Source organism: Typopeltis vanoorti, chromosome 19 (genome assembly GCF_054136105.1).
Source record: "Typopeltis vanoorti isolate ZY-2024b chromosome 19, IOZ_Tvanoo_1.0, whole genome shotgun sequence".
Lineage (NCBI taxonomy): Eukaryota > Metazoa > Arthropoda > Arachnida > Uropygi > Thelyphonidae > Typopeltis > Typopeltis vanoorti.
In genome coordinates this window covers 76,219,223-76,246,976 of record NC_143567.1, presented here as the reverse complement: position 1 = coordinate 76,246,976, position 27,754 = coordinate 76,219,223, and the positions used below count along the sequence as shown (strand labels likewise).

The 27,754-nt window shown below is 35.2% G+C and overlaps 1 protein-coding gene across 1 annotated transcript in view; it reads left to right on the top strand.

The window, feature by feature from the left end:
• LOC150096258 (small ribosomal subunit protein eS4) overlaps positions 1-27,754 on the top strand; it is a 69,141-nt gene that overhangs the window by 23,712 nt on the left and 17,675 nt on the right. Inside the window, exons 4-5 of the mRNA XM_090408937.1 lie at positions 6,822-6,919; positions 21,800-21,971. Of these exons, the coding sequence (XP_090265063.1) occupies positions 6,822-6,919; positions 21,800-21,971 (270 nt within the window). The remainder of the gene's footprint in view (positions 1-6,821; positions 6,920-21,799; positions 21,972-27,754) is intronic.

Below are 27,754 nucleotides of genomic sequence, written 5' to 3'. Positions count from 1 at the left end.
GACCCAGAGGAAGACCAAGATATAGGTGGATTGATACAGTACTAAGTGCTTTAGACAATAGAAATATAAGATCTGATAACGTTGGAGTCTTGACAAGTAACAGACTGATTTGGAGGAAAATTGTAGATAGGAAATTAATAATGATGTAATTTTTTTCATGTAGTACTATCATATCCTGTACACCCCTTGAGGGTACATGGCAGGAATTTGATGATGGTGATAAAACGTGTTGGAAATGATCAAAAAATAATAATTACAAGAAACATATTTTTTAAAACTACAATTTTTGGGCTAGTTATACAAATATGAGTGGGTCCTGGCTCCTATAGACGAGCCACCCCTGAGTGCAGGGTTAGTGATTATGGGGATTTTAATTATGGTGATATCAGTTGGGAGGAGGAAATATCATGTGGCAAAAAGGAAATGGAATTCATACATCTTCTACAAGATAATTACTTGAAACAGCACATAACTGAAGGGACACGTGGTGTGAGAGTGTTGAACCTGGTCATTGGTTCAGAGGATATATGCATAAGTAAGGTGTCCTCGTTACCTCCAGTTGGTGAGAGCTATCATGTGGTATTGACTTGGAAGGTTGCAAAATTTGTGAATTTCTCTCTTAAGAAGGGTATATACAGAACTACAGGTTAGGCAGTTATAAGAAACTTTGGAGTGAACTTGTAGCCATCCCATGGCAGAACATATTGCAGGGGAAAGATGTTAGCAGTGCATGGGATAAAATCAGTAGGTATCTGAGGAAGGCAATATCAGATTGTATCCCCAACAAGGTAGGTGTTAGATGAAGTAGTAGTATCAAGCTTGATCTGCAAAAATAGAAAATGTTATGGAGAATTTACAAGGAGAAAGGCGATCAGTACAAGACTCAATCTAGGAAGGTTACCAGCATAGTAAGGTAAGCTAAATCAGATTATGAGACGACCTTAGCCAAGGAGATCAAGGGTAATCCCAAAGAATTCTTCCGATATGTGGCAAGTAAAAGGAAGAATGACTTTGGAACGATAACTTTAGTGGGTGCTTGATGGTATTGAGTTGACAAATTCAGATGTAATAGTAGAGTTACTGAGTGATCAATTTTCAAAAGTCTATCATCCAAGTGAGGATATACCTGTAACAATAACTAATGTGAGAATTGAAGTTAAGAAATCAGAGGTACTTAGTATATTGCAAAATTTAAATGCAAGCACTGCTGTAGGTTTAGATGGAATATCAGCTTGGGTGTTACGTGAATGTGCAAAGGAATTGTCAATGCCCCTTATTTGGTTAATTAACCTAAGTTTGGACTCTATGGTCCCTAGGGAGTGGAAGGAAGGCAAAGTAATTCCTTTGCATAAAGGTAGCTCTAAAACTGTGGTAGTTAATTACAAACCAATCACCATCTCGGGAGTGGTGGTAAAAGTTGGTTAAAGACAAAATTCAAGAATGGGTGGATCGGGATATGATACTCTATAGGGGTCAACATGGTTTTGTTAAAGGTCGATCCTGCCTTAGCAATTTATTAACTTTTTATAATAGAATGACATCTGAGTTGGATAAAGGAAATGGCTACACAGTGGTACTGGATTTTGCTAAGGCTATTGACAGGATACCCCATGGAATACTGTTGTGCAAATTGGAGCAGATGAGGATGGATACTAAACTGGTGATATGGATAGGAGAATCAGAGCAGATCTTCCTGTTTGTCTGAAATATGATAATCCACATGAACAGGGAATCTGGTAGACACCTGGATAGCTGAGATGTGGGAGCTTGTCCTTTGGAGACATGAGGAATGTGGAGATTTTTCTGACGGGTCGAAAGGCCACACACATATTTAGTGGTTTTAACACTTTAGCTATGCGTTTGCTAACGCCTTGTACATAGGGGATAGGTATACGTGTAGGTCCTTCTGCATTTGAAGAGGATGCTGGAGCACGACTACTTAAAGCTCTGTTTATGAAGGAATTCTTATAACCATTGGATATGAAGGAGGAATTAATATATTGTAATTTTTTTGTAATAGTTCTTGTGAAGAACAAAAAGAGTGGGCTCTATGAACTAGTGTTTTTATAGACCTGCCTTTTGACTGGGATGGTGATGTGATTCAGTATGGATGTACTGGTCTGTATGAGTCTCCTTCCTATAGACTGTGAATAGTAGGTTACCATCTGGTTGACGAAGAATTAAGAGGTCTAGAAAGGCTAACTGCTTATTTACTTCTAGGGTGAACTGGATCCTTGGATGAAGTGCATTTATTTTTGAGAGAAATTGTTGTAATTCTTCTATAATGCCCTTCCATGTGGCAAAAATGTCGTCCACATATCTGAACCAAAGGTTAGGTCTGGGTGTAATGTTGTCAAAGATACATTGTTCGAAGTGCTCCATGAAGTAGTTGGCAGTAGCAGGAGATATTGGATTACCCATTGCTGTTCCTTCGATTTGTTGGTATAACTGGTTTTTGAAGGAAAAATTAGCCTTTCTAGATCTTAATTCTTCCATGTTGCTGTAGAAAGCTGTTAACTGGAGAATTGGTACAATAATAAAATTATGTAGGAAAGACTTATACGAGAAACTTTAATTTTCTGATTTAAAGTTTTATTTTAAATTTGGATTAAATTTTTGTAACCTTAAACCATTGTTAAACCATTATTCATTCTTTATTTAATTTGTCATCTTCACTAAAACTATGCCTAAATAGCTGAAACATTTTACTTGGTCTATAGGTTCTCTATTGAGAATGTACCTGATGTTTTCTGTGTTCATGCCAAATTTGTTACAGCTGTTATGTAATTTAGAGAGTACCGGAGACTTGCACCATGTGTATTTAGGAGTATATTGTCATCTGCATAAAGCAAAAGATCTTATTTTGTAATCTCCAATTCTAATATGTTTAATGCCACATTCTTTCATAATGATTCATATACGCTAGTGGCCAAAATTGTGGAAACCTTTTGGAAAAAGTGTATTTCTGAGGTTTGGCTCATAACACCACTTTTTTTAGAGTAATACCATAAAATTATATATTAATGGAAATATAATTTAATCAAGAATGTAATGCAATAACTTTTATGAAGGATTTTTTTTATTAGAACAGCAGTTATAAAGAAGAAAAGTGAAACACAGAAAAAATTAGATATACAAAAATTCTCACAATGTGAATTAATGCTTAGTTGGGTAACCTTTAGCGTTAATTACGGCCTTACAACGCCTTCCATGGAGTGAACCAAGTTTTTTAGTTCTGCAGCTGTTATAATGTGAAACCAAGATTGAATTATTGCTCCTATTAATTGGGTTGCTTCTGACTAATGAGTTTCTTTAGTTGGCTCCATAGATTTTCGATTGGGTTAAGGTCTGGGCTATTCCCAGGCCATTCTAGCAGTGGAATATGATTATCTTGAAATCACTTTTTGCACTCAGCAGCAACATGACATGGAGCTGAATCCTACTGAAATATAAATGCTTCATTATCTTGGAAAAGATCACTTGCAGAAGCTTCAGTTTGGGCTCAAGTATTTCATTTATGTATTTTTGGGTATTTATATTTCCATTAATCAAGCAAATTCTGCCCACACCTTTTGATGTCCTACAACCCCAGATCATAACACTAAGTGGGTGTTTCACAGTAGGTGTAATGCAGTCAGGATGCAAATCTTCTCCTTACTTATTTTATGCCATCACTACCAAAGACGGAGATTTTGGTCTCGTCACTCCAATAACACTGTCCCAGTGTTCCGCTGTTCAGTTAACATGGGTTTTAGCCCAGCTTAATCTTTTCAACCTTTGTTTGAGAGATAAAAATGGCTTTTTTTGTGGAATTCTAGCATTTAGACCAAATTCCTGCAGTCTGCACTGAACAGTCCTTGCACTCAACTTCACATTGTATTGCACCATTTCATCTTGTATACACCCAGATGATTTTCTTCTATCATCACTTGCTGTTGTGCACCTTTTCCTGCCTTTACCAGTCTGGTTTTGTAGTGACTGAGTCTCCTTATACCTCTTCAAAAATTTAGAAATGCCACCTTTGGTTATGTTTCCACAATTTTTCTTCTAATTTCTTCATAACTGTAGCCTTGTTCACTTAATAGTACTATTTTCCATCGCTTTCTGGATGACTAGTCAACTCTTTGCATCATTTCTTTAATTTTATTATGTTTTACAAGCTCACTAAATAAAAGAACACAAAAAAAACAACCAACTTGATAGCAATCACATAACACACTGACAAATGTCCTCCTCTCAGCTCCAATACATGACATCAATAGCTGAATCCTACTGTGACCTTTATTGGCTCGTTGCCAAAACACGATGACACCTGATTGGTTCTATAAACACTCATGCTCATTGGCTACATTCAAATGAAGGAAAGCTACTTCATATCAACCCTAAGCAAGTTGTGCTTCTTTTTTCTGGTTATTTGGCTATAACATTTCATAGAATACAGATAATTGAACAAATTTTGTGGCATTACATTCTTGATTAAATTATCTTTCCATTGATATATAATTTTATGATATTACACCAAAAAAAAAAAGTGGTGTTATGAGCCATCAAACCTCAAAAATACACTTTTTCCAAAAGGTTTCCACAATTTTGGCCACTAGTGTAGATAAGAATGAAGATAATGTGCATCCTTGTCTTACCCGATTTTACATTGAACAATCTTCCTTTATTATTTTCAATTCTAATTGCTGGTTTGCGTCTTAAATATCTGCTATCTATTGCTTAGTATAATTTTTCATTTACCCTATACAATTATGGTGTTTTGAAAAGCTTTTTTCTAATTACCTTGTGTGCCTTTTCCAGATCTACAAAACTTAAGTATAGATTTTTGTCATATTCCCATGAGAAATCATGGGAATATGACAATGACATATTCTTATGGGGGGGGGGGGGGTGGGCATGAAATATTTTAATTTTTCCAAGGTGGCCTTTACATCCATAAGTTTGGGAAGCACTGTTCTAAATTGTAAGAACAATGAAATTTGGCACACAGCATCCTTTTAACTTAACTGAGAGGAACAAATGTTCAGTAAGATCTCCCTCCCTCAATTATCATTGCATGTAAGCTTACCTTTGATCACATGCTTATCATCATCATCAAATTCCTGCCATGTACCCTTAAGGGGTGTATAGGGTATGATAGTACTACATGAAAAATTTTGAGATAATTCATTAGTTATGATACTTAAATATAAAGTATCATATATTTATGATACTTTATATTTCGGCAAAATAGCCATTATTTAAATTAAGGAGATATTAAATCCCACATTGTTTTAAAACCGAATAAGAAACTCATAGATTGGAATCAGAGAGTAACAGCGATTACTAGCGTGAGCTAATGCAAGTAGTCGTAGTACAAACACGGGCAACTTGCAGCAAAGGAGGTGAAGTTCTGATCGCTATTCTTGGTATTTTCCATAATGTAAAAACACATTTCCTAGAAAACGTATGCTGTTATTACATTATGGTGGGAGGTCACTACCCAGACCAGTTTCAGCCTTTATTGTGGCTTCATCAGTGAGTAGCTAGACCAAATTAATACCAAAGGGTATAGCGAAAAGAACTTATATACTCTGCTATATGAGTTGTCAAAAAGGTGCCCCATTAAGTTACTTAAATATAAAGAGCCAATAGGCTTCATTTCGGCGATATAAACATTATTTAAATTAAATTGCTATTCTTGGTATTTTCCATAATGTAAAAATGTCTTTTCACTATACCCTTTGGTATTAATTTGGTCTAGCTACTCACTGATGAAGCCTCGATAAAGGCTGAAACCGGTCTGGGTAGTGACCTCCCACCATAATGTAATAACAGCATACATTTCCTAGGAAATGTGTTTTTACATTATGGAAAATACCAAGAATAGCGATCAGAACTTTACCTATCTTTGCTGCGAGTTGCCTGTGTTTGTACTACGTATTAGGACTACTTGCATTAGCTCATGCTAGTAATTGCCGATACTTTTATTTTCTAGTTTTATTATACTATATTCGCCATGAAACTCTGATTGCAATCTTGAGTTTCTTATTCGGTTTTAAAACAATGTGGGATTTAATATTTTTTAAAAGTTTTTTTTTTTTTTTCTCCTCACTAAACTTGTCTTGATGTTTGTTTTCATGACCCTGAATACATGGATGCAAAATCTCCATTGAAATAGAAATAACATTAAGATTCCATTAGAATGACATGGATAAGAAGCATGAATTGATGTATTTCATTCATGTGGCTATTTGGGTGACTAAAGCAATGGTGTTCAATGAAATTTATTATAAAAACTAAATTTTAAATGAGATAATTCATTAGTTATATTTATTAGTAAAGAATGCTTCTCATTTCATCTTCCTTTTACCTTGTGGTGTCGAGAGTTTATTAATCATCGAACCTCAAACCGTTCACAGGAAGGTGGGCAGTCCTACACCCTGGTGTATCCTATGTCCTGTAGTGGTGAGTTCTCAAGGCCGGTTTGCCTGCTTTATGGGATGAAAAATTCCAGGATAAACTGGGGGGAAAACCCTACTGTCCAAACCCAAGACCAGCTAACTTGGCTATGGCTGAAGAAAATCCCCTTCAGGTTCTCACATCACCGACAGGAATCAAACCTTGGACACTCCTTCACCAGGCATATGGTTGCAAAGCACACAGCCACTAGGCTAACCCTGACGACATTAGAATGCTTCTGAGTCTTGTATATATGATTGCATCTTTTTTAAATCTCTGGTTTATGTTTATCCACTGAAAATATTTGTGCATGTTACAAGTTTGTTATTTCAGTTTATGCTGGATTTGCATTAGTAGTATAATTTTTACCTTTTCAGATGTAATAACTATTGAGAAAACAGGAGAATATTTTAGGCTGCTTTATGATGTAAAGGGAAGATTTATTTTGCACCGAATCACAGCTGAAGAAGCCAAGGTATAATCTTTCTTTTATATTAAATTTATTTAAGAAAATCTTTCAAAGGTCATTACATGTTTCATATGCATATTTCAACTGGCGTGGCTCTCGACTGTTTTGTGCACTTTTTTCAAAACTGGGGGGGGCTACTGTATTTTTAGTATTTGCATGGATCCTAATGTCAAGTTCTTGGAAGTCCAAAGAAAAATACCTGTTATGGAGAGATTTATGACGAAAAGAAACAATCATATTTATTTAGTCATCTTGATCATTTCATAAAGGTTGAACAGCCAAATTAAATTTCTTTTTTGTTCTATTTACTCACATATTTACACTATTTATATAGTTATGTTATATTATATTACGTTGGATTAATAATTGCATATTGAAATCTAATTTGTGTTAATTCTGTGACAAACTAACAGCAGAGACTTAAAACATGTTAATACACTAATGCATACACATACTGTAAAGACGTAGTAGTGTGTTATTAATGGGTAAAGGGATTAAACCCGACATGTAAAATTTGAGTTAACATAAAGTTTGCAGAATGTAACTTACATAACTTAGGGACTGTCCATATAAGTAAGCGATGTTGCATATTTCACTATTATTAATTTAATGCAGCTCTTAATGCGGAAAACTGGGTTTTTGGAACATTTCTGAAGCAGCTGGTATTGTTGTTAATAGTTAGATATTTTTAATTATTTATTATTTTATCCTGTATATAGAGATGATTTATTTCTATTTAATCTCTTTATAGAGAATATTATCATAACAATCATGTCGACTGCACCATTGTAATAATTATAGGAGAGATTATTTTATTTAATATTATCCTACCGGCTGCGCCATTGTTCAAATATAGTATTTTTATTTATTTTATCTTTATTTCTATCTCTTTATAGAGATGATCTCTGTTCAACAATTTTTTTTTTTTTTTTATTTCCGAGTGCTTTTATTTATTTATTCCATGAGGGTTCACTCCGATTGGTGCGATGACCTCTTTTTTACTATTGCTTTCAGAATCCAAAAAATCACTGACTTAAGGCCAAAATACAAAATAAACACATTTAATAAAACACAAACACTTAATATATATACACTCCGGACAATATTACATAACTAACTACAAATTTAATTGGATCCAAGGCCTCTTTTAAAAATAGTCTTACACTTAAGACTAGACTAAACACTTCGTTTTTCACAATGACAAAATGTTCATAGCCAGTTTCTCTCTCTGTCAAGCCCTTTTCCAAAGATATGACTTTATTCTTCATTTTCACAGGATCCTTTCTCATCACCCATGTAGCACACATTATTCTTCTCTCTTCCATCATCTATGTCGATGATGACGAGGCCAAATGAAGCACACATTAATTCTTCCTAACTCAATTCTGTCTCTTTTTAGTAGAAATAATAGTTAGATCCGGCATCCTTAATACAGATGAAACTTCTTAATCAGAGTTTTCTCAAACATTCCTTTAGAACGTAAATAGCAACTTCTTTTATTCACTAATGCTTATTGACAGTCTTAACTCTCCCACTTTAAAAAATTCACACTTCTACGATTCCCTTTTCGGAATCTACTATAAATCTTCCAATTAGCGTTTCCTCGAATATTCCTTTTAAAACGATCTATAACAATATTTTCTTTTATTTATCAATACTTATTCCACTTTGAAACGTCATAGTTCCACGATTCCTTTTTTGGAATATACTATTGATTTACCTCCAATTCTCAGATAAAAAAACTCATTCCTCTGAATCTACTGGCCTGTGTTCTAATTTTCTCTCCGAACACTCTCTTGTTTATTTCTCCGTTACTTCAATACCGAACGCTCTGTCAGCTGTCGATTACACATCAAACTTTTCAACGAGCATGCGCACTCCATGAAACTGGCAAGCAAGAAACTAGGTATAATGGCTGACATGCTGTTTCCATTGGCAACAAGAGAATGTCTTCAAAAAACACAACACTTAATATTTTAAACTACAATAAAATTGTTTAAAGTAATACAACTATTCAAATCCAGTAAGTACGTCAATTTTTTAACTTCTTTACATTTCATTTTGACAAAACAATTTCAATAATGGGCACATCGCAAGTACCGACAATAAACTAAAACTAATAAACATACTAACATAAACAATACGTAAAAATATTCAGAATTTTAAATTATGATTATTTCATCATCATCATCAAATTCCTGCCATGTACCCTCAAGGGGTGTACAGGATATGATATTACTACATGAAAAAAATTACATCATTATTAATTTCCTATCTACAATTTTCCTCCAAATCAGTCTGTTACTTGTCACGACTCCAACATTATCAGATCTTATATTTCTATCATCTAAAGCACTTTGTACCGTATAAATCAACCTATATCTTGGTCTTCCTCTGGGTCGTTTTGCTGCCAACCTGGCAGAGAACACTTGTTTTGCTAATCTTTCCTCGCCCATTCTGTTTAAGTGACCATACCACCTGAGATTAGCTCTTTTAACGCATTCCTGGATGCTGACAATGTCAAGTTCTTTCCTAATATCCTCGTTTTTAATATGATACTGCCATTGATGCCATCTGTTCACGCCTATAATCTTTCTCAGGACTCTCATATCTGTGGTGTCTAGTCTTTGGTCAAGTGTTTTACTTCTGACCCACCTCTCAGATCCATAAGTTAAAACTGGTTTGAACACTGTCTTGTATACGGCTAATTTAGTGTTCCAACTAATTTCTCTCTTATTCCATATGAATTTATTCAATTGACTTCCTACCATACCAGCTTTGCTGATTCTGTTGTCTATTTCTATATTTAATTTACCATCTTCACTAAAAATCGTGCCTAAATAGCTGAAATGTTTTACTTGTTCCACAGGTTCTCCATTCACAACACAGTTGACATTTTCAATGATTCTGCCTATTTTCATTGTCTTTGTCTTTTTATTGCTGACCTTCATACCATATCTATTACAACAGCTATTCAATTTAGTCAGAGAATCTTGCAGACTTGTAGCAGATTTATTTAGAAGTATAACATCATCCGCATAAAGCAAAGAGCTGACATTAACATCTCCAATTTTGATATCATGTTTAATACCACTTTCCTTCATAATGTGATCCATATAGATAATGAATAACAGAGGGGATAATGTACATCCTTGTCTCACACCAGATTTAACATTAAACCATCTTCCTGTACTTCCTTCAATTCTAACTGCTGACTTACAACTCAAATAAAGTATTGCTTGATATAATGTCCCATTGACACCATGTAACTGCAGCGTATTGAATAGCTTCTCTCTTGGCACCTAGTCATATGCCTTTTCCAGATCGACAAAACTTAAATACAGATCTTTGTTATATTCCCATGCTTTCTCGACTATTTGTTGTAAAGTGAAGATCTGATCCTGACAGCCTCTATTTGGCCTGAATCCAGCTTGTTCTTCACCAAGCTTTTCTTCCACAATTCTTCTCAACCTTTTCTGAAGTATAATTGCATAGATCTTGCCAGGAACACTCAGTAGGGAAATACCTCTGTAATTCTCACATGCAGTTTTATTTCCCTTTTTACATATGGGTACTATGAGAGCTCTACTCCAATCATCGGAAATTTGTCCCTCTGTCCAGGCTTTCTGAACTATGCAGTGCAGCCACTGTAAGATACCACCACCATACTTCACCATTTCTGGTCGAATATCATCTACTCCTGCTGCCTTTCCATATTTCAAGCCTTTGATGGCTTTTTCTACTTCAAGTATGAATATGTATTCCTGCCTGCATGCCTGGTCAGCGTATTTCACCACTGTGTTGTCATCACTGCTTGTTTCATTTAGCAGTTTTTCAAAGTAATTACTCCATACTTCAAGGATATTTTTTTCTCCCGTTTTCATGTCACCTTTATCATCTCTAATTCCTTTTACAGCAATCTTTCCTCCATTCTTAAGCTTCTTCAACAACCTCCAGAATATTTTGCCACCTTCTTGATATTTATTTTCTGTATTCTTGCCAAAGTCCTCCCATGACTTTTGTTTAGCTAGTTTTACACAGTGTTTGGCATTCTTGCATTTGTCTCTATATTCTCTAAGAGCACAAGCTGACTTATTTGACAGGAACTTTTGGTATGCTGTCTTTTTCTTCACTGCATCTTTAACCTCCTGTGTCCACCAGGGAGTTCTGATTTTTTCATCCTTACAGATAACCTCACCACATGCCTCTCTGGCAGAATCAATGTTTTCTTCAGAGTATGCCACTGAATCTCCAAGGTTTGATTCCTGTTCTCAAACTCTTTTATTTTTTCTTCAATAATCTTTGTGTATTTTAGCCTGCAGTTCACATCTGAGAGCTGCTCAACTTTTGTTCACTTTAAAACTTTCGTACATGTTATTCTTTTCAATATGAAATTCAACTTTATCCTGCTCAAGACTAAATAGTGATCACTTCCAATTTCAAATCCTCTGTACACTCTGGTGTCCTGCACCAGGGAGAAAACATCACTATCAACAATAACATAGTCAATGAGACTTTTCTTATTCCTAGCCTCTTCTCTCCATGTGAATTTGTGCACATTTTTATGTTGGAACATGGTGTTAGTAATAACCAGTCCATGTCCTGAGCAGAAATCCAACAGGTATTTGCCATTATTATTAGCTTTGCTCTGTTCTATAAATTTTCCCAAAATATTTTTGTATGTCTCACAATCATTTCCTACTCTGCTGTTTAGATCCCCAACAAGGACCAACTTTTCCTTTTTCATTGTGTCAGTTGCTTTTTCTAAAGCCTCAAAAAATTCCTCCACTTCTACCTTAGTAGAACCTTCTGTGGGACCATAGGCACAAATAAGTCTCATTGTCCAGTTCCCCATTCTCATATTTGCCCACATTACTCTACTTGAGACTGACTGCCATTCAAGAAGATTAGCCTCGTATTTTGTGTTGAATACTATGGCTACTCCTTCTTTTGCTTGATTATCATTGCCTGAATATAACATTTTGTATTTATTGCTCAGAAAGGTCTCACCAGTTTTGGTCTTTTTTGTTTCAGTCACCCCTATTATGTCGATCTGGTACTTATCTAATTCCTCAGCTAGTTCCATTTCTTTGCCATTCAGGCTTCTTACGTCGATAGTACCGATCTTTAACTCTGTTGATGTTGAGTTGGGGTTTATTTTCAGATTTGTTCCAGTAGCTGACTTTTCGCTGTTCACCCTGATTCCCTGGCGAAAACAATGGGGGCCTTGTTTAACCGGGCGGCGCCCCAGCCGGCATGAAATTTTGTCATGTTGTGCCATCATTCTATATTTTGGTTTAACCAATAAGAATACAATTTGGTCGGCTAAATCCCAAAATGCTAGCCCATCCTCGTCCGTTCAGTATCCAAGTAGATACTCAACAGGGTGCACCACGAGAAGGTGTGAATTGGACATTAGGTCAGAAGCCCTGGTCGGTTCTCTGCATTCCTTTAAAGGCTATGTGGAGGTCTCCTCTCAGTTATACAACTTTGATCCTTAAGCACCCCTAAAGTAATACAACTATTGAAATCCGGTAAGTACATCAATTTTTTAACTTCTTTACAGTTCATTTTGACAAAACAATTTCAATAATGGGCACATCGCAAGTGCCGACAATTAACTAAAACTAATAAACATACTAACATAAACAATACGTAAAAATATTCAGAATAAAAATATTCAGTTTAAATGATTTCATAAAATAGTAGCATATTTTATGAAATCATTTAAACAGCATCAAGAAGAATTTAGAAATGTTATGATCAAATTCCCTACAAAAATAATTCCTAGCTAGTATATAGTATTTATCAGACCTGACAATAGGCCAATTATGAAGGAAATCGATTTTTATGGCTAAGGGATTATTTGAAAATTAATAAAATGGTTAGACAAATGTTTTTTAAGACTTTCCCTACAAAAATAATTCCTAGTTAGTATATAGTGTTTACATAAATTCTATTGGCAAAATTATTTCCACATCGTTACATGTGAATGTTCTCTTTAATATTCAGGCATTGTGAACTGAAAGAGGAGGAAGTTCACTGATATAAAGCAGTGTTTGATTATTCAGCATGGAAATCTTTTAGAGGAAATGCTGTCCTTTCTGTAAGAACACGGTATAGATGCACAAAACTCATCCATATTAAGTGCAGGTGGAAAAAACAGCACTAATGCTCTTTAAAAGATCTCCAGAGGATGCATAGTTTTTGTGTAACATGTTGCAAAAATATTGACATTCTTTATATCATTAATAACTCATTTATCATATGTATACATCAGTCTTCTTTGCATTTATATTATTTGTTTGCATTGTGTTATTTTATTTGTGATTTATCTGTAACTGAAGTTATTAGATATTTAGGTAGCAAAACTGGATCTTATTTTGATTAATAAGAATGACAATAAACCTTGCAATTGATAATTTATCTCCCTGTTGGAGAGATTTTCAACATGCAACACAGTTCAGATCCATATAAGATGGGTTCCTTAGGGAAAATTTGAATAAATGAATAAACTGGCATAATAAATGTCTACATTTACATCTAAGGTAGTATATCCACTGAAAAAGATTGGAAAATAAACTCTTAGTAAAACATTTCTTTGAAAGAGAAAGTGTCAGGAAACACCTAGACAAAAACTAAGGTACTATATCTAGACTAATCATAATATCTGAAGGGCCTAAACAGAGATCACATTTTAGTTTTAAAATCTAAAGAGTTCATAATATATGTGAGGCAGATTTCCTAGTTAAGAATAATAAGGTAAAATATTTAGAATTGGATTGCAATTAGGAGTGGTTTACAATATAGCTCATCAAATCAGACCTGACTATAGCCCAATTTTGAAGGAAATCGATTTTTATGGCTAAGAGATTATTTGAAAATTAATAAAATGGCCATTCGAAGACATCAATGTTTTTTAAGACTTTGGTGTTCATTTATGTGCCTATAGCATTTCTCTTAATTTGGTCACTCATTCCAGTAACATTGGTTTGTGTATAACCCAAAAGAGTAACAACTTACATTGAAATTTGACTTATATATTCTGAATAGCTGTAATGATTTAATGGTTTGTAATGTTAGCAGAAAGCCAAATAAATTATTTTAAAATTAATGAAATGGCTGTTTAAAGCCATAGAGATGTTTGAAAGACTTCGTCAGGCATACAGCACTTATAATATGATAACCCTTTCTAGAAAAATCGACTTGGGTAATACCCAAAAGTGTAACAACTTTCTAAAATGACTTGTTTTCTTTATAAATTAAATCATTTTTCTTCCTTATTTTAATATAGAATGCATAATAAAAAGCTCATTATTATTAATAGTAGACCTCCAGTCAAGGAAGGTCACACATCACCCACTCCATTCACACAACATGCACTCACTGCTTCAATGGGCAAACTGTTCCAATCACTCATGGTTCTGCTAGAGAAAAATCTTAACTGTTGTCCCTTTCTTAAATGTTCACAAACTTATCCATGGGTAACCTCTTGTCCTCTCCCTGCCTTCCATTTAATGAAAATTTTCATTAACCGATATCGATAACACACTCAGAAGTTTATAGACTTATATTATGGCACTCTTTCTCCTGTCTGCCAGAGTCTGCAGTCCACATAATTTCAATCTGTACTTGTAATTTACATTCCATAATCAAGCATACTTTCCAAATCTGTACAGTAGTCATATTATGACCTTGTAAACGGGCAAAATTATTTCCACATCGTTAGATGTCGGTGTTCTCTTTAACGTTACAATTATTCTCAGAGTTGTATTCGCTGTGACCTGCGAATTTCAACTTCATGCCCACCATAACTCTAGCCTCATCAGTTTTTCCACTCACTTTGCAACGAGTATAATATGCTATTGGATATCTCTCTCAAGTGCATAACTTTACACTTACTAACATTGAATTGACATCCAACATCATTTGCCAAACCTATTCAAATCATCATCATCAAATTCCTGCCATATACCCTCAAGGGATACAGGAAATGATATTAAATTCCTATCTACAATTTTCCTCCAAATCAATCTGTTACCTGTCAAGAACTCTAACACTATCAGATCTTATATTTCTATCCTCTAAGGCACTTTTTACTGTATCACTCCACCTATATCTTGGTCTTTCTCTGGGTTTTTTTCCTCCCAACCTGGCAGAGAACACTTGTTTTGCTAATCTTTCCTTGCCCATTCTATTTAAGTGACCATGCCACCTGATATTAGCTCTGCTAATGCATTCCTGGATGCTGACAATGCCAAGTTCTTTTCTAATATCTCCTTGTTTTTAATATGATATTGCCATTGATGCCATCTGTTCATGCCCCTCATATCTACGATCTCTAGTCTTTGATCAAGTGTTTTATTTCTGACCCAGCTCTCAGATGCACAAGTTAAAATTGGTTTGAACACAGTCTTATACACAGCTAATTTAGTGTTTTGACTAATTTCCCGCTTATTCCATATGAATTTATTCAGTTGACTTTCTATCACATCAACTTTGTTGATCCGTGTATTTCCATATTTAATTTACCATCTTCACTAAAAATTGTGCCTGAGTAGTTGAAATGTTTTACTTGTTCTATAGGTTCTCCATTCACAATGCAGTTGATATTTTCATTGTCTGTCTTGTTATTGCTGACCTTCATACCATATCTATTACAACAGTTATTCAATTTAGTCAGGGAATCTTGCAGACTTGTCATGGATTTATTTAGAAGTATAACATCGTCTGTATAAAACAAAGAGCTGACATCAACATCCCCAGTTTTGATATCAGGTTTAACACTATTTCCTTCATAATGTCATCCATATAGATAATGAATAACAGAGGGGATAACTTCCTTCAATTCTAACTGCTGACTTACAACTTGATATGATGCCCCATTGACACCATACGACTGTAGTGTTTTAAATAGCTTTTCTCTTCATGCCCCTCATATTCCTTTTCCAGATCTACAAAACTTAAATACAGATCTTTGTTATATTCCCATGGTTTCTCAACTATTTGTCGTAAAGTGAAAATCTGATCCTGACAGCCTCTGTTTGGCCTGAATCCAGCTTGTTCTTCACCAAGCTTCCTTTCCACAATCCTTATCAAGTATACTTGCCCAAAAATAGACACATTGGTATGTGTGTATATATATATGGCAGAAGGCCATGTGCAGAATAGGGTAACCAATGATCAGTGTTTATTATTATACATTGGAAAAATTGCTTTTCTTTTATGAAAATTATAGTTTTTAAAGTAAAGTAACTTTTGTTTGTACAACAGTCGGAAAATTTTGTGTATAAAGTATGTGATTTCGCATGTTGGTGACAAATTTGTACATCGCCTTATTCCTTTCTTCTCTTCAACATGAATTGACTTCTTGGCACTGTGCCAGCCACTATTTTATGTATACTGATCCCATTTTTGGATTTTAATTTATCATTATTAGGGTTCCAAAGTGCTAAATTTGGAATATAGCTAATGGCATGCAAGTTTGTTTGAATATATATCAATGAGATTTTTATATATGATTTCTGCTTAAATGGCTGTTCGAAGACATCAGGGGGAGGTTTTATACCCTTTGGTGTTCAAATAAGGCCAATAGAAATTCTCTTTACATGGTCACTTACTTCATATGTTGATTTGAGTATAACCCAAAGGAGAAACAACTTTATTTTTTAACATTTGCAATTTTGTTGATTTGTGAGATAGTGAAATTCATTTATATTAGGGTTCAAAAGAGTTCTCCATAGTGAACTTGCAGACAAAAGAAATAGATTGTTATACTGGAAGTTTTGCTGTAGTAAAATTAGCACTAGTGCTTTGGGACCTTTATGCCACTGTTTAGTGAATTCGCTTATAACTAACTATTGATAGCAAATTATCCTAAAGAAAATTTCGTTAAATGAATTATCTCACTTTGCTTTTGAATACTGATCCCATATATAGATGGTTGAAAAAGTTAGTACATTAGTGCTTTGAATAGGCTGATGGACATGGTGGACTGAGGTGGTTCTCCCCCCCCCCCCCCCCCATGTTAGTTTTTTCTGGAAACTAGATATTCACAGGCATGGAGTGTGTACGTACATAAGTTGTAACGAACACCTCTTAAGCAGCTTGCAACATCTGTTAAACCTTCAAATCATACATGGAAAAGACCAAGGACAGAATCTCCCCTCCCCATTTTGCATGAATGATATCTGAGCCTCCTGGCCCTCTGAGGCTATTAGGTGTGACTATTGACTTCTTGACATCAGTTTCTTATGATTCATGTAAGATAGGGATGCACAGACTGCAGCCCTCTGTTGACGCCACTGTTTAGCGAATTCACTTATAACTAACTATTGATGGAAAATTTCGTTAAATGAATTTGCCATATCTCACTTTTCTTTTGAATACTGATCCCATATATAGATGGTTGAAAAAGTTGGTGCATTAGTGCTTTGAATAGGCTGATGGGACATAGTGGACTGATATGGTCCCCCCCCGTGTTAGTTTTTTCTAGAAACTAGATATTCACAGACATGGAGTGTGTACATAAGTTGTAACGAATACCTCTTAAGAAGCTTGTAACCCTGCAAATCATACATGGAAAAGACCAAGGACTGAGAATCTCCCTTCCCATTTTGCATGAATGATATCTGAGCCTCCTGGCCCTCTGAGGCTATTAGGTGTGACTATTGACTTCTTGACATCAGTTTCTTATAATTCGTGTAAGATAGGGATGCACAGACTGCGGCCCTCTGTTGATTTGCTGGCAGCCCGCCTCACCGTGTATTATTTTAACTTTAACAAGTTACACGATAGGTAATTTTTTAAAATGGTACATGCGCAAAGTAGCTGTGACGTCACGATTGCCTGTCTACTTACAATCGGTTAGTAATAATGTTAGCAAATTTTATAATTCGCCTATTTGTCATATGAGTATTTTGTTTTCATAAGTGCAGTTGCTACAATTATCACCCCTAGGAAATGGTAAAAAAATAAATTGTACAATGGATAAAGCAGGGCCAAGTAGGAAATGCAAACTACAGGATGAAAAACAGCAGTTTCAGGATAGCTGGACTGAAAAATATGGTTTTGTGCAGTCGTTTAATAATATCATGTGCTTGATTTGCAAAAGTGCTGTAGCCATACCAAAAGAATACAATATAAGGAGACACTATGAAAGTTTGCATTCTACATTTTTTAAATCTACCCGAAGAACTACGTAAACAAAAGATTTCATTTTTGAAATGAGAATTGACAGGTCAGCAAGTGATGTTTACAAAACCTATTCAAGATTCAGAAATCACAACAGAAATAAGTTTTGAAATATCTTGCCTTATAGCAAAAAGGTGCCGACCATTTACAGATGGAGATTTCATTAAAGATTGCCTTGAGATAGCTGCTAAAAAAATTGTCCTGAATCAGCCAAAAATGTTGAGAAAATTCAGTTAAACAGGACGACTGTGCAAAGAAGAATTACTGCAACGTTGGAAAATGTAAAGGACCAATTAACATCTTATTCAAAGAAATTTGCCTATTTTTCATTAGCTATTGATGAATCAACTGATATTACTTCCACAGCCCAGTTGTTAATATTTGCAAGAGTTTAGAATAACGCAAGAGTTTGAGGTAAGTGAGGAGCTGATTGGAATGAGTTCATTGTCAGATCAAACGAACGGTAATGACATGTTCAGTGGGCTTTTGGAACAGTGTTCCAAAATTGATTTAGATCTGGCAAAAATTATCAGGTATCACGACTGATGGAGCTCCTTCCATGATAGGAGCTAATTCTGGATTGGTAACATTATTGAAACAGCATTTGGGACGGCAAGACGATGAGTTGATACAATTCCAATGTATAATCCACCAGGAGAGCTTGTGTGCCCTAAGAAACTTGGATTTGAACATGTCATGAAAGTTGTGATTTCAACGATTAATTTTATATTTTAATCACCGACAATTTAAAAAGTTTCTTGAAGATATTGAAAGTGAATGTGGTGACTTAATTTTTTACACAGAAGTGAGGTGGCAAGACGTGGATAAACATTGGAGTGGATCGTTGTGTCGATAAAAACAATTATAAATGGTTGCTAGATAATGCATTAAAATGTGCAAGTCTCTTTGGCTCATATATTTGTGAACAAACGTTTTCAGTCATAAATATTAACAAATTGAAAAATAGGAACCGCTTGACTGGTGAAAATTTAGAATCAATTTTGCAGTTGGCTACCACAAAACTGGAACCAAATATCAAAACAATTGTCAAATCAGTGCAATGTCACGCATCAAATTAAATTCACTTTTTATTACCTTTTTTGTGACAATTATGATAGGTATAAATAAAATAAACAATATATGGTAGATAACTTTCAATTTTATTTTTTTGGCGGCCCTCGGCCTTAACAAGTTTGTGCATCCCTGGTGTAAGACACCCAAGATAAACTTTCACTATATATACAAATAGCTCGTTGTATATTTCCTCTAATCTTGGTAGAAGGATAGCAGAAACATTTCTCATTAGTCTGAACAGCTAAAATTATCTAATCCAGATGGTATCCCTGCAGTTGCATCCTGTAAAGCCTTTTCAGATGTTTCCTATATCTGTAATATAGGATGCAATATATCCTATATTATGAATTGTCACACTTGGCTGGCTAGCTTGGTACTTTCATTCTGTATTAGATCTAATCAACCTTACCCCTTTTGGATACATATCATTGAGAGATATGAGATTCATATGGTTGATAGAGAAAACTCCAGTTTCCTTACTGGAGTTTTCTCTATCAATTTTGAGGTATGCAGGGCACTTTTTTTCATACTGTTCCACACCCATTGTTTTGCTTATGATAGTTTATGCCAGTTCTCTTCGTTGGACAAATATAGTAGTAAGCCCTTAGGGCATTGCCCCTAAGAGCTTCCCCCAAAATACTTGGGTGGATTTGTGGTTTGTATAAAGTTAGTAGCTGTTCATGGGTGAAATAATGCCTTGAGCAAAAAAAAGTCCTAATTTATTGGATGTTGGGGAGGCAATAATTTTATTTGGTTAATGCTGCTTGAAGCTTGATGTTAGAACAAACCCAATAAAGGACATCTTGTATCTAGAGATTTGGCTTGTAACTAATTATGACAAGGACAAAAAAAAAAAAAAAAAAAAAAAATGGACACTTGGCAGAACTGTCTTGCAAGTATTGAAATTTGCAGGGTTATCTGAACTCCACTGAATGGTTTGGGGATCAGAATTTAGTATAATGAGGTTGATGCACTTTAAATTTATGTAGTACAAGGTTTGTTGCATAAGAAGCAAGGATGTATTGCACTGTCATCAGTAAAACTATTGCATTGACAGATTTTAAATCAGCTAGAATAGGCCATTGATATATAGAAGGAAGAGCATGAGTGAGAAATTAGCCTTGAACCCTAGCATTAGTTTCGTGGTTATGAGATAAGGAACCATCCACTGTTGTGCATAGTGTGTGTGTTCAATTAAAAAAAAAAAAGCAACTAGCAAACCCAGTTGAAGATGTAACAGGACATACCAAATGGAATGTATGAGCTTACTTAATAGACACTTTATCCCAGGTCTGATTAAAAGCCTTGAAGATATCAAAAGCAACCACTTGAGATTTCTTAGACTTATATAGTATTTGCCTTTGTCCAGGGATGGATGACATAAACAAGGCGACTTGGCTGGTTTGTGCAAAGAGCATGTGAACTGGACAACTGACCAGTGGAAAATGGTACTGTGGAGCAATGAATCAAGGTTCACCTGTTTCCAGTCTGATGGAAGTAAGCATATTTATCAGCTATAGCAAAATCCCTACTGGTGATCATTTATTGAGGCGAGAAAAATTTGGCAAAAAAGCCAATGTGGGACAGTTAACTCTGGAGGTGCAAATCTACAGAAATGCCATCAGGAGGCTTTTGTTTAATTTGGACAATGTTCTGATCTTTTTTTCTGCTAAATGGTCTAAAGGGACATTAAATGGTAAATTTTTGGAGTGGTTGGGATTATTTATCAAGATCAAGTATGCATTTATTTGAGGAAAAAGTATGAATTCAAGCGATTAGCTTTTTCTGTGGGTAATTATGCAACAGAACCATCCAGGACAAAAGTTGTGGCCAGTTGCTATGGCAGAAGACCAGAAAACATTACTTCCATTTTCACGCGATGTAAGTTTGATGCTTTTTGGATGTTCGATAGTTTTCATGTAGCTATGGGGATGAATTAGTAAGGATTATATATTGTGTATGTTTGGACAAAGTCTGAAAGCATAATTTGACCAAGGGAATGAGGCATAAAAGTTATGAAGATCATTCAACTTGACATTCTTATTCTAGATCAGCAGTGCTGTCTTGTGGTCTGAATTACCCAGAGGACATTGACATTGTATTTGGAAGGATAACTAATCAGGAACTGTTGCTTTTTAAGCATTAAAGAATAGGACAAGATTTTGTGCATACTGAAATAAATGTTCACTGCTTTAATATTCCCTGAAAGTTTCCAGATTTAATATTAAAATTTTGTAAATCAGTTTTAGAATAATAACAAAAAGATACAAAATTATAGTGTATATTGCTAACTTGTTATTTTTTTACTTTAATAAATATTAAAAATATTGTAAAAATGAAGTGAACAAAACTTCCCACCTCTTCTATTTTAACTATAAATTAACTACAATTTTTAGTTACTATTAAGAATTAGCACTAAAAATAAATGTGCAGGAAATGACATTTTGTGCATTTCTAGTTGTTCATTCACTACTAGATAGATCCTGAAAGTATTAGTCTCCAAATTTAACTAAAAAAAAAAAAAAATTCAAATTGTAGAATATAATTTTATAGTTAGAAGTTTATAGTGCTGACTTGATTTTATACTTAAACATTAGAAATTATTTTTTTTCTTTCAAGTACAAATTATGCAGAGTGAAAAGAGTTCAAGTTGGACCTAAAGGCATACCTTTCCTTGTGACTCATGATGGCCGTACAATTCGTTACCCAGATCCATTAGTGAAAGTTCATGACACTGTTCAATTAGATATCAGCACTGGAAAGATAATGGATTTCATCAAATTTGATATAGGTGAGTTTATGTATCTTAAAACAAAATAACAAAAAAAAAAAAAAATATTTTGGAGCAGGGATGCCCAATGGAACATACACTGCAGCAACTGTTTAATTCCACCTTCAGAAGAAATACAGAAATCACTTCATCTATTATTATGAAGTCAAAAGATATGAGCATGTGCGCAAACATTTATAACTGTGAAGTCCCACCAACTAAAGGTTGTAAATATACAGTATACTAGTTCCATGAGTGGGTTATGAATTTTTTTCTATTTTTTATTAATTTTTATAGTTTTTTTTTTAAATTTTTTGTCTTTTTATTTATCTAATCCAGAAACTGCTCTAGAGATTGTACGTGGAACTTTTTCCATTATTACCTCCAATAAGCAGGCTCAGACCAGGCTATAAAATTCATATCCCTAGTATATATATATATATATATATATTTTTTTTTTTTTTTGCTCATTTTCTTAAGCCCCCCTCCCAACTTTGGATATGGGTGAGATGGTTCCTGATTATTTGTGGAATTCATTTGCTTGCTGCATAAAATATTAGATATCAGGAATATTTATTCCAAAGAGTTAAATAAATGTTTAACCAGTTTACAGGGCGATCAAAAATTCGCACACATCAAAGTTTGATGCTCATCTGCATCGAAGTGTTTCAATTCTAATTCTTCATTTTGCCTATATAGGTAGCACCCCGGGGCTGTTGTCCACTAGCATTGTAATCTGCCACATGTCTGGCTTTGGGCATTCAAGTGAGGGAAGCGAAATGGTACTTTCCTAGGAGCAATGAGTTATTTCGGAATGTTATTTTGCCTGTATTTCTTATGCAAATGTGGAGGTCAGGAATATCCCAACTGTTGTTCCTCAAATTTCGACAATTACAAGATTCATCAAGAAAACCATTTCAGGAAACTGGATCAGTTGAGGGCGAGCAGCAGCATAGTAGTCCTTTCATTTTGACTGAGGCTAAAGTGACTGCAGTACATAATGTGTTGTAATGTTCACCTTCAAAGAGTCTTAGAAAACTCTGTACAAACAGGTATGTCATATAGCAGTATTTGGAGCCACCAGACAAAGCTTTGTCCACGCTGTGTTCACTCAGTTCAGAAATTGAAACCACTGGATAAGGAAAAACGTGTTGTGTACTGTAGGTGGTATTGATGATTTGTTGAAGAAAAACAAATTGAAGAAAATTGTCCAGCTTGTGGACAATGATTTCTTCATTGAAAAAGCTTGGATCCACCTAAGTAGATATGTCAGTAGCCAAAATAACAGAATTTGGTCATCGGATAATCTTCATGTTTTGCACGAAATGTCCTTTCATTCTCTGAAAACCAGTGTGATGTGCATTATCGTGTTATCACATTGTCAGACACATTTTCTTTGAGACGACGTTAAACAGTGCACTGCCAAGTGTCAAGACATCATCCAGTTTGTGACTCTTCTTGAGATTGAAGAATGTGATTGCTGTTTTCAGCAGGAAGGTGCCATTGCCATATTTTAAATGAAACAATGCAATTTTTGCAAGAGTTTTTTTATATTTTTTCATCTGATTTCTAAAGGACTTGGACCCCAATGTCATCACATTTGTCACCTCCAGATTTCTTCATATGGGGGTTACCTTGAAAGGTAAGGTGTATAAAAATAATCCTTACACAATTGATGAACTGAAGACGCACATCACTGAAGCAACCAGAGCAGTCAGTGAGTATGCTTTGAAGAGTTAAGTCGTGAACTAAATAAAACATCCTTTTATAATTGTGCCTCCTCATCCAGAACTCTATTTCTTCATATTTATTAGTAATGGAACTTTTCCTTGTCCTGCTTGATGGCTCTTCTGACTTCTCTATGTAATCTCTTGTATTCTTCAGTCTCTGTGTCTCTTTGTTTTTCCAACCGCCTTCTTTTGATTAGTTCCCATGTTGAATCTGATATCCATGGGTCTCTTGGTCTTCTTATTGAGCCAAGATACTTCCTTGCTGTCCTGTATTATCACCTTGACTCCTTCCCAAAGCATTTCTGGTGAGTTCTCCTCATTGGAGACCTCACCAGAAGTCTCGAAAAGATCATCCAACCGAGTTGATGTTTCTTCTGACATCCAAATTTAGTGGGATGTGCCTGACCTGGAAGTTTTCGGAGTCTTAGTCTTATTTTGTCTCTTACTAGCTGATGGTCTGTACCACAATCTGCTCCAGGACAAGTTTGCACATCAGAGATGCTTGTCTTCCACCACTGTAGAGTCAGGATGTAATCAATCTGGTGCCTTGACCTATCAATGTTAGATGTCCATCGTGGATGTTTCTGGAAGCAGATACTGGTAATAACTAATCTGTTAGCATGGGCAAATTCCAACAGTCTTTCACCACGGGTGTTACGTTCACCCAGACCAAACAAGCCACACTCTGGCCTGCTCTCATACTCTTTCCCACTTTTGCATTTATGTCCCCTAAGATGTACAGTATGTCTCTCCTTAGTAGGCAGTCCAAAACAGTTTTGTAAGTTTTCATAGAATTCCTCACTCTCTTCAGGCCTATCCGTGTGGGGTGCATAAACTACCACAATTGATACAGCGTTAGACTAAGCCTTAAGTCTAATGGAAAGTATCCTATCATTAATGGGGTTATAACCAAGAAGGCTTCTTGCCTGAGCTGTCTTCAGTATCACAGCTTCCCCATGATGTTTTGAGTCACCACCTGAGTAAATAACTAGCTTACCATTGTCTTTTGAAGTAACCTTCTCCATTCCATCTGGTCTCTGTAATTCCCAGGATGCCAATTTTATACATATCCATCTCTTTACAGACAATCTCATGAGTACCCATCTGTAGACCCTGAACATTCCATGTGCCTATGTAAAATTCCCTTCTAAGGTTAATCTTATACCTTCTTGTGTTGCTCATTCACAGTATCACCGACTTTTGATATACTTCTGTAATAAACTTCTCGAACAGGACCCTCTGCCTGAACTTGGCTCTGATTATTCTGCGCGACAGCCGATGCAGCATGAGATGTGTTATAAGGCACAACCATATTAGCATTTTGTAGTCAGTAGTTTCATGATTATCTGTTAATTTTAGTTTGGTATGATCTGAATTTGTCATCAGTTTGGTTTTAGTTAGATTAATTGTTTAAAGTGTTATTCTTACTTTCAGAGCTTTATTTTTGAATTGGCTAACAGTCTGGAGATATAATCTATTGTAGAGAATCTTGCTCTGAATAATCCTGCTTTTTAAGTTAAAATATTCAACATCCAATATGACTTTATGAAACTAGACCTCCTGATTTTGTGTATTCTGTTGTTTTGCCATCTTCTCCATTATTCTATTATATTCAGGACTATTATTCTTTGCTGACTTGAGGACTGCATAATTCTTCCATCACTATGGGTGGTTCTGCATCATCCTCATCTAAATATAGAGGATTTGTACCTGTTTCCTTGCCTTTGTGTAGGTCCCTGTAAAACTCGCTACATAGTTTCATTATTTCTTTATTTTTGGAATCCATTTTTTCCTTCCATGTAACTTTAGTTTGATAATTTTCAGAGATCATTTTTTGTATTATGTTCTGAATTGTTCTTAAATTATGTTTTCTGATGTCATTTTTAAAGACAGCAAAGTCGAAGCTGATGTCCAGAGTCGAGTGAATGCTGTGAATGTGGCCTACTACCAAGTGTGTCCCCTTTTTTGCCTTGCATTGACTGTCTTGGACTACAGAGGTGGGACTATACAAGACTTTGATCAGACCTGTTCTCTATGGTGCCGAAGCATGGACTCTCACGGTGAAGCAAGTCGACCACCTGAGAGTATTCGAGAATAAGATGCTACGACGTATCTATGGAGGGGGTAATGGCAGACGGAGTTTGGAGGAGGCAGTCTTACACTGCCATACACACTTTGTACAACTCTGCAGACATCTTGACGGAGCTGAGAGCCCGGTGTCTTCAGTGGCTGGGGCACCTGCCCCTATGGGCCCCGAAAAGACTGTGAGACAAGTGTGGGAGGCCCAACCCCGATCACGGAGACCAAGAAGTAAATGAGCGGATTAGGAGGAGGAGAATCTGCTGGCTGTTGGGCTAGAGGCTGGAACGTGGCGGATATTCGCAGAGGACAGTGGCGTCATATGGTGCTTAAGGCCAAAAGTCCCCCCCCCCCCTCGGCTGACAGTGCCTAGATAAGTCAGTCAAGTCTAAGTCAAAGATGTCATTTTTGATTTCTTTTCTAACTTTTGCATTTCTACAAATTCTATATTATTTTGTTCTGTGTTTTCTTTTCCTTAAAATTCTTCCATTTTTTTTTTTTTTTTTATTAGAACAAGTGCCCATAAAGTAAGTTTTTTCTGTAGAAATTCTGTTTGCTGGTAATGATTAACTTAAGCTTTCAGTAATTTCTATTATTGTTGAAGCTATTTCCTCCATTCTGTCAGATATGTTTGATTCAGTCATTACTTTTTCCCCTTCAATATTTCTTTCATTATTTTCTTTATGGTTTATTATATGTTCACCTTCTAGTGTGGGTTTTTTCCATTGACAATTTCAACCTCTCCCTCTTGATGATTATTTTTATCCTAGCTCTCACTAGCCTCTAATCACTTCTTCCTAGTGTTATGTCCTGCTGGTTAATTAGTTGGGTCTGCTTCTCCCATTGTGACTCACTCCATCTTGAGAGAGTGTATATAGTTGTATGATTGAATGTATGAAGGTGAAAGACGATCACAAACATCCATGCCTATAGCAGGATTCAAACTGCAGCATTTTTGCTGGAGAGCAGATACACTAGCATCAGGTTACTATCATAATTAAACTGGTTGATAACAGATTCCATGTTTTTTACCATATATTCAATTTCTTTAAAAACTGCTCCATTTGGTGATCTCCGGGTCCATTTTGTGTTTAGTTCACTTCTTAAAGAGCATATTTCCTATATGCAGTCCCTTACTTTCTGCAAATTCAACAAGTCTTTGGTCCATACCTAAAGCATTGTCTCACTGTTGTTTCATGCCCAGTCATCCATTACAATTTTCCAGTGACATGTACTATCTCTGAGAGTGTTGGAGAGATTCTCATAAAAATTAATTTCATCTGAATGACTGGAGGTGGGTTGCATATATATTTGTTCTATAGGTTTTCCATTCAGAAGGCAGTTGAAGTTTTCCCATGTTCCTGCCTATTTTCATTGGTTTTGATATATTTGCTAATATATCATCATGGCTCATCTTAAATCATGTCACAGTTAGCTTCCTTTGTTTCTGGTATTCCTTCCATTAACAATTCTGCTCTAAGTCAGTGAGGTGAGTGTAATTTGAATCTGAACATAATCAGATGCAATCCATCTTCTAACTTAATTAGTCATTTGAAAAGATTCTGAAGTTAGTATAGAAAGAAAATATTACTTGACTTCCTAGTTATAGTTATCTCATGTTTAAAAACCTTTATGAATGTCTTGATATGCAGTTTGTAAAAATTGGCAAGTATAGACATAAAGAGTAGTAGCTTATTTTGTTATTTTTCTCTTAAATTACAACTTAAAAAGCTCATCTGTGATATTATAATTATTTATTTTCACATTCTGAGGTACTACCATTACTACAATTAGTATCTGATTCCTAAACTATCATAAATTTAATTAAATTTAAAAATGGGGGGAAGATATATTGTTTCGTGTTGTGCGATGTTAGTTTCTTAGGCATACCAATGATGATCTCTCCAACCAGTGAAAATAATGATTTTTTTGATTAGTCTTTCTGAGGTTTGCCTAAGATAAGTCCTTTCCTGGAATATGGCCAATATATATATA